General features: G+C 38.5%; 1 protein-coding gene across 2 annotated transcripts in view; it reads right to left on the bottom strand.

Moving 5' to 3' along the window:
* The window catches only part of syn3 (synapsin III), a gene marked incomplete in the record, with an annotated part of 109,044 nt that overhangs the window by 82,566 nt on the left and 17,457 nt on the right, over positions 1-9,021 (bottom strand). For both annotated transcript variants that reach the window (XM_014025199.1, XM_014025200.1), the window contains 1 exon segment: positions 5,413-5,470. In XM_014025199.1, the coding sequence (XP_013880653.1) occupies positions 5,413-5,470 (58 nt within the window).

Genomic DNA, 9,021 nt, shown 5'->3' with positions numbered 1-9,021 from the left:
GATGTAGTTTTGATTTGAGATTTGTCGATGTAGTTTTGATTTGAGATTTGTCGATGTAGTTTTGATCTATTTGAGATTTGTAAATGTAGTTTTGATTTATTTGAGATTTGTCTATGTAGTTTTGATCTATTTGAGATTTGTCGATGTAGTTTTGATTTATTTGAGAGTTGTAAATGTAGTTTTGATTTGAGATTTGGTGATGTAGTTTTGATCTATTTGAGATTTGTCGATGTAGTTTTGATCTATTTGAGATTTGTCGATGTAGTTTTGATCTATTTGAGATTTGTCGATGTAGTTTTGATTTATTTGAGATTTGTCGATGTAGTTTTGATTTGAGATTTGTCGATGTAGTTTTGATCTATTTGAGAGTTGTTGATGTAGTTTTTATCTGAGATTTGTCGATGTAGTTTTGATCTATTTGAGAGTTGTCGATGTAGTTTTGATTTATTTTGACACAACTTGTTTGTGATCAGGGCCTGTTTGAAGCTGTTGGCTGCAGGGCTCGGGCCCAGAAGCCAGGACCTGCAGGGTTTTCCCAGCACCATGGTTACCATCAGGGCAACACATTCAGAAGCTGGYCCTGCCCTGGGAAAAGAAAACAGGAAGTGATACATGGGACCTGATTCTTCTCATCTGTTGACCTGCATCCAGGCTGAATTAGGAGCGGCTTTCTGAAGAGCTGCCAGTGAGAGCCGAGTGTTGGCAGCTGGGCGTGTGACGGGAGTTCAGCTGGGACTCCAACTGAACTCCATAAATCCTCTTTATTCAGCTTGTTTTTCCACACATCCAGGTTCTGACGTTCGCCGGCCTCATCCACTCCCGCTGCTCGGCGCGCTCATTGTTTTACTCTAATTCAAACTATCTACTGCGCTGAACAAACTGGTTTATTGGAGCTCTTAATCACCTCCACCTGAGCTGAAACTTTAAATCCAGCGAGGCTCTAAACGTTCAGATTTAAAACAGATGCTGAAAGGAACGACGAGCACGAGGGCAGGTTTAAAAYAAAATAACCTGCAGGTCAGAAACTAAATGATGTGTTCCGAGTCCGTTCTGCCCCAGAGGACTGAAGGCTCAGGTAAACACCAACCAACCAGCTGCATGAGGACAGCATGGAGACAGCTGCTGAGCAGATGTGGAGACCAGAACACCAGGACCTAAACCCTGACAGAACCACCTCCTGTGCTGCTTCTTTCAAACTGAACCAGAACTTCAGTCCTCAGAGTATTTCTGCTGTTTGAAACATTTTACCTGCTCAACCTTTAGTTAAACCAGAGAAAGAAACCGATCAAGACAAATCTTGTAATTTTGGATTAAACAAGCAGCTGAAAGAGGAGCAGATGTTCTTAAACCGGTCGATATTTTCCTGCATTAATGAAGTCGTCCTAGACAATAATTTTATTTGTACAACAAAATAACATGCAGTAAATAATAAATTACATTAATAAAAGCATAAACTGGAGGTGGGAAAAGACTGGAGCTAGAACAGGCTTGCTTGGAAAGGTCTGTTCTCTAATGCACCCCTATCCCATCAGAGAGGCAGGCTGTTGAACAGTAACAAATGGATTGGTCCCTTTCCTGCAGAAGCCGGTGAGGCATTTGTGGTTTCCAAAAATAATCCAAAGAGCTGGGTCACATGGTTCGGATTGGAGGACAGGAAGTAAAACGTTTTTRTTGAGAGTCGTATCGTTCGTATTTAGATCCATTTTCAGTTTCACTGAACCAAACAGCAGATTAAAGCTGATAAATGTCTGGAGGTGTAAGCTTTCTGTCAGCGGGTCGGTCCACAACCTCGTTACCAAACAGCTTTACGAGGATTATARTTTAGTCTTGACCAGGGTGAGTGTTTGTTCTGATAGTTTTATGTTAGGATGCTAGCATTAGCGGCTAACAACAACAAACATACAACACTAAGGCAGCCTAAAAAGTCTAAATGACGTTCATATTAAAYTACCAGAAACTTAATGATCACTACTAAATAAATGAGCATTTTACAACAACCTAATTCTATAAAAACAGACAAGTTAGCAGCTAACATGAATCAGCAGCTAACATGAATCAGCAGCTAACATGAATCAGCAGCTAACATGCTAACACAGTGGTGGCTGCAGACGCAAGTTTAAAATCAATATTTTACAGTGCTGTTCTGTTATAAAACCTCTTTTCCTTGTCTCGGTCAGAACGATAGGAGCAGCTGTAAACAAAACTSTTTACTTCTAAAAAGCTCTTTTTGTCCTCTTTCTGACCCTTTTCACCAATTAATCTAATAAAGTGCTAAACACTCCTCCAGCTGTTTTCTGCTGCTTTTGTTGTCCCTTTTTTAAAACCATAATGCTGTCAATAAGTTTCAGAACATTTTATTTGTTTCTGATATTTAGTTGTGAATAAAAGTATTAGATWTGAAAGTTGTTTCTCAGTGAAAGTTTAATGTCAGGCTGTTCCACACAGAGGGTTTTTAGTGAATCTACAGTTCTTAAAGATCAGTATCAGTTGTACAGACGGACCCTTATATGGCAGGAGAGAAGAGCTTTGGTGGTTTTAGACCACTTCAGAGAGCCAACCTCACATCGACAGGACTGACAGCAAAAACCAAACGGCTGCAGGGCCGACCTGTTTGATCCGACTCTGGAACAGTCCTAATAATGTGATCAGGTTCCAGTCRGTCTAAAGAGCAGCAGAGTCCACAAACAGCTGACAAAAACTGAGCCAGTGAGTTTTGATCCACTTGTCCAGTTCAGAGGATTCAGGAGTCCAGAGTCCATCGAGATCTAAATGGGTCAGCTTGGTGAGGACTGGAGCTTACAAGGCCTAATTAAATCTGTCCAGTCTTAGTTGGGTTTAATAACTACGGCGTTACGAGATTAAAAAGATCTTAGATTTCACAGAAAGGTCCCAAGCTCCGCCCCCTACATCAGACAGAGGACCACAGCTGAGCTAATGGGCTGTAAAAACCACCGGCACAGTTTTATTTAATTCCTTCTCCCATAAACCCACCCCTGCCTTTAGAGACCCCTTTAGTCTCAACTGTAGCTGCGTTTCCATTGACCATGAAAATGCACAAATTAGAATTTCGAAAATAAATTTGCTGAAAGGAAACACGTCAATTTAGAAAAAATTATATTTTTCGACAAAATGTTTTTGCGCTAGGATGAGATGGTTTTTCGGCCGTATCGAAATTGTTGTTTTTCACAAAATTGCAATGGAAACACTTCTTTTATCACGGGAGTCACGTGATCAACAACCGGCTGTTTCTACTGGTGAAAAAGACGATGACGAAGAAGATAACAGAAAGTAGAAGTAGTAGTAATATCACAGAAGTAGTATAAAATAGTAAACTCACCGACAACAATTTCCCAAAAACACAGCATACGTAGCCGCTCCCAAGTAGGGACTTGTCTCTGGAAAGCCTCGATAAAAGACGCCGATGTCTCCTCTGATGATGAGCGCTAGTGTCGTGGTAGCAACATGCTATGTGTTTACATCCATCGCYGCCATGTTTGTAATGACTTATCATGAGAACAAACGAATTCACGTGACTTTAATAACATTTCTTACTTAATGGAAACACTGCAGTTGTGAAACTGTGTTTTTTCAACATTAACAGAATGTCAACAAAGTTTTGCGCACATTCGCAATGGAAACGCAACTAATGACTGAACATCACGTTTCTCGTCTCGTTGAGTCTGATTCCCACGAACAAATATTAACTGAGCTCTACCTGGTACTACGTGCACCACTGAGTAAATGCAATAAATAAAACAAAAATACTATTAAAAGTACAAGTAATAGTTTTACTCACGATGTGTAGCGAGTAGCTGCCATCTTGAATTCTAAACTCTCCCACTTTCCCACAGGGAATTCCCACTAGAGAGGTGTTCCAGTTTAAATTTACGCCTTTATAAGTGGGAAACTCCCACTTCCCACTACAACTAGGCCGCAGCAATAGTAGTCAGCAAAAATGCAGAGAAATTTGTGTTCTCATAGAGATTTTACACAGCAAATTTCTCCAGCTACTTTTGAACCCTGTGCAGCGCCGCCTAGTGGTGAGATGTCATTCTACAAGCAAAATAATCAACATGCATTATGGGAGATGTAGTTARTGCTCAATGCTGTTTTTAAAGCAGTTTATTTTCATGCATTAACACGTCTTTGAAGCTCTCACAGGCCACATAAAGTGCAGTGGCGAGCCACATTTTGCCCACAATCCTTGAGTTTGACACGTGGTTGTTAACCAGCCTCGTGTCTGGGTGAGACGAAAACACAATTATCATCTTACCGGAGGAAATATGGAACAATTTTAGTTCTGTTCCACCATAGATGACCACTGTGTATGATTACGGTGGTCTGATAAACCACTAGATATTAGACTCTGTTTGGGAGCCCAAAAGTTGAAGCTGTACATGTTTCAGTACAACTTTCAGATGCAGCCCACTCTGCGTAAACAAATGGTCCTTGTTAGAAAARAAATCAGTTTTTCAGGAGTTAACTCTTTAATTCAAGTAGTTCTCATCTTGCTGCTGTACGCTCAGTCATTTTTCTCAGCAYGTTCAGTTGTTTTTTCATGGTTGATGTCAAAGTATTGACTGTGTGCAGGAGAGTGGGCGGGGCTTAAAGCCTGACAGTGAGCAGACTCTGGTTCCATAAACACAAGSTGGCAGCTTCAGTTCAGCTGGTCAAGATTTAATAATAATGAGCTGAAATTTGGTACGACAGTAGTTGAGATCATCCCCGAAACAAACTCCAAACTTTAGCATTAACTTATGGAGTCAAGCCTGAGTRTCTGTTAGCAAAATATCTCATGAAACTAGGCATGCGCCGAATACYRGTTTCAAGGTACACCGTGATATGAAAAAGTCATGGTTTCAAAACYACTAAAACTTTGTCATACCGTACGGAAAGCGTTTTTTGTTTATTTTTCCTCTGGTCTGTGCCGCTGCAGACTTTCCCCCTGCAACCCCTCCCCATTCATWGTTGTGATTTCTTGTTTCTGTGTGCATATAATTATATAATCTTTACATCAAAACCCCTTTGTCATTTAAAACACAATAAAAATCTCCAACGTGCTACATTATTTCAATAAAAAGACTTGTGCAGTATACACTGATGTCTTAAATAATAAAGCAACAGAAAAGCAGTTCTCCTATTAGATGTAAATTTTATCAGGATAACATAATTGCATTAGGTGCTAAAAATCAAAGTACAGATGCACACAGGTAAATAAAATTTCAGCATAACACCTCTGAGATCTAAAAACAGCTTCCAAAGACAATTACAGTTGAATATGATAATAGAAAAGTTATTTTCTTTTTTGTTTTTAAATAAAAATTTAAAAACTAAATTTTTAGAGCTGTAATCATAATACCGTCATAATTTCATACCGTCCCATGCCTACAAGAAACATTAAATTAGCTCTACCTGCTCCACTCGGATCTCATATTCTCCGTTCAGCTTCTTCCCTCTGAAATACTTCGCCCTGCAAGAAACAAAAAGAGAAAACCATTCATGATTATCATGAAACATTCGCCTCCTTTATTCGTGCTGATTCTCAAATTCCTCACAGTCCAAACAACCTTAAAATACCCTCCGTTTATTTCAACAGGCCGTTTAAAATACCTTTCAAGTAGGCAGAAAGAAAATGAAAAGTGACTCACTTTTTCCATGATTACAGAACCTTTTAAAGACTTCATGTCAACAAAATTCCTCAGCAGAGAGCAGATAAAAAATAAATAAATACAGTTTAAAGCTCTCTTGGGCAAAGATCACAACTGAAGGACGTGTTTTTCTTTTATTTCAGCTTCATTGTTTCACTCAGATCACCTGCTTCAGTCTGAGGAGCTGATACACACTCCACGACACTCAACATCTGTTCTCGTTACTGCCAGACAAACTACAGCCAGGACACCTGTTAGCCCCGCCCACTACTTTAATTTGCAGGTGATGATGAAGGATTTAAAAGGAGGGAGAGTAGGTATTTCTGTTAAATGAGGAAGAAAGCATTTTTTATAAAGGAGCTCCAAAGAAAAAGCCGTTTCAAACAGACAGCATCCTTAAGCCTTATGTGTTAAACTCAAGGTACACGGGCCAAATATGGCTCGCGACAGCATTTTATATGGCCCGCAAGAGCTTTATTACGGTCTTAAAATAAGCTGCAGCCAGAATTGACCATAAACTACATTTCCCATAATGCATGTTGATTATTTTACTCATGAAATGACAGCAAGCATCGCACCACTTGGTGGAGCTGTCCTCTAAGCACAAAAACCTAATGCATATTTGATTGGGCATCACGTGACCTGGGCGTGCTTCACAAGGGGGGTTTTATGCATTGAGCTAATGCTAACGCTAACCATTGAAATCACTGAGCAGAACGTAGCGCGGTGCAAAGAAAACGCTTTATAAAACGTACAAATGGTACAAATACTTTTTTATAAACTACATAGATTGTTACAACACGTTTACAAGAGCTAAAAGCGTTATGTTTCACRGGTAAATACCACACAAATTTAACCAAAATGTATTGTTTTAATTAATCATAAAATCTGTAAGCTAACATTAAACAGCTTCAATGTTCATGTTTAGCCTTTAGAATCGATTTTGTCTGTTGTCAAATATATTATTTACTGGTATTAAACATGTAAAATATGGACTTTATTGGATTGTTGACTAGTTAGATACATACTAATTCAGAAATTATCATGACTTTTCAGAATTATGTTTTGTATAGTGGTATTAATTTATATTTTCAGATCTTCCAAGGTGCCAATTATGGAACTCTCTGTGCATTGTTGCCCAAATCAAATTCTGGAAGTGGTCATTCAACTAGATATGTTACAAAAGGACAACTGATATTACCAACTTTTAAAAACTGTTACGGCCAGAGGTCTTTCTTCTATGTTTATACTAAAGCATGGAATGACATTCCTCAAAACATAAAGTCCATTTCAAAACTACAGCCCTTTAAGAAGAATCTTGTCTGCCATCTGCTGGACACTTTTTGTTGTGCTCATATTTAGACGTCCTATTTTGCAAATGCTGCCTTCCTGAAATTTGGTATGCTTGTTTGTCTTTGTGTCTATGGTGTATAATGATGTGATTGTGATGCTGTAATTCTGAGTGTTTATGTGCTGCAGAACAGGAACCTGCTGTAAAACAGCAATTATGCTGAGTCAGGCTTGATTTTTAGTAATCTTTTCCTGTTAAATCAATAAATCAAATCAAATCAATGTAGACTCACTAATGACAGACAGTAATGTAATGTAATGATTGAGCATCATAAACAAAATATTCATCTTGTCAGACAGGCTGGTGTATTCAGATATTTTCTACATCCAGTATTTGTGTTTTTCAACATTTCCAGAGAAAAGGGAGAAAGAAAACATGCTGTGGGTCAGCTTCAGATACAGCCTGCATCATTATGAAACTGAAGAATAATTATTTGTGATAAAAATAAAGTCATTAAACAATACTTTGTGACCTGAAATAATTTGTTCTTTTTCCATTTGTTTTTACTGATGTTAAAATTATTGTAGTCTACAGCAAAAACTTCTATAGTTGTAAGAAATATTTGTTAAACACAAACACACATACATATAGCACTATATACATGTGTATATTAATATATGTTTAAATTCATCCATCAAGTATACACACACATACTTGAAATATTAATTTTATTATTTTAAATATCTGAGACTCAGTTCTGATTAATAAATATCTGTATGAATATCCGGCTGGTCAGAACTCATAATTTATAGGAAAAACCACCTGTGAAATGAAAAATACTTACTTTAAGCCACTGTTTTAGTCATTTGAATTAGTTATTTTAAATATCCGTAACTATAAAATTCACACATTCCTCAGCTTTGTAAAAATTAAACAAGAAATAAGAAATTCACAAGAGTTTATCAGGATGACGCCTCACAGTCCATTAACCTGCATTCATTTTGTTCAGGCTCCTCAACGCAGAACAGAGCTCCAGTGTGTGCACGTTAATGTAGCGCAACGCGCTAGCCACGCCCACTCCAGTCATAAATATCAATGGTTATATGTTTTACTGGCACATATATAAAAATGGCTGTATTTGCTAACAGCATCAGCTTTTCTGCTAAAACACGCCCACTATATTCTGTCCAGTGGCACATTACGTGGAGCGTCACCGAGACAACAGTTCAGGTGAACGTACGCAGAACGACTTTTTAGAACAAAAAGACTTCAAAATAAAGTTCGGCACATCTGGAGTATAAATCCACCAACTACTCAAGCTGCTAAAAGGAAACGTGATGAAACAAGATGGCCGCCACAAATAATCCACATTCCTGGGYGTAGCTGAGTGGATTTGTCGCAGGAACGGATTGAGAAACATCTTAAGAACTTCAGCTCAGAGGTGAACTTTGACCTTCAGCATGTGTGTGGCAGCTCATCCATCAGTTTAACCCTTTCAGCTTCACGCTCCACAGACACTTTGGCATTTAGAGACAAAAACACTTTTATTTTCTCGTGTTTTTCTTCTGCTTCTCCTGAGGTCAGCCTCTGTAAGTCATCTGGACACATCTGTCCTTTCAGGGGATGGTTTCCATGGCCGAGGAGCATCTTCAGCCTGATGCCTTCCAGGTGTCTCAGTCTGAAGCTGAGAGCCGTGAATCTTCATCAGGACTGACGTTTGGATCAAACAGCTGTCGCTCAGGATGGAGGCGGGGCTTCCAGGATAACACATCGCCGCTCAGCAGAGCTTCTTTTTGACAAACTGATGAATTAGGTTGAAGTTTCCTGACTTAATACTAAGTTTGAACTTCCTAAATGAGTTTTGTGAAGCGTTTCATGAAGCTTCTGCAGAAATTCAGAAAGCATTACTATCACCCATCTAATATATTGTTTCATCAATTAAAATTATTCAAATGTTATGAGTTGGTTGAATATCATATCCTGTAGGTTACATATAAAGCTTATAAAAATGTGTTACCTTCAAACATCCAATCACATTTTGTTAAAAGGGAAAGCTGTTATAAATTGAAGGGATTACAAATG

This window comes from Austrofundulus limnaeus, unplaced genomic scaffold (assembly GCF_001266775.1).
Source record: "Austrofundulus limnaeus strain Quisiro unplaced genomic scaffold, Austrofundulus_limnaeus-1.0 Scaffold461, whole genome shotgun sequence".
Taxonomy (NCBI): Eukaryota; Metazoa; Chordata; class Actinopteri; order Cyprinodontiformes; family Rivulidae; genus Austrofundulus; species Austrofundulus limnaeus.
Note: the sequence above shows the minus strand (reverse complement) of the source record. Positions and strands in the feature narration are given on the sequence as shown.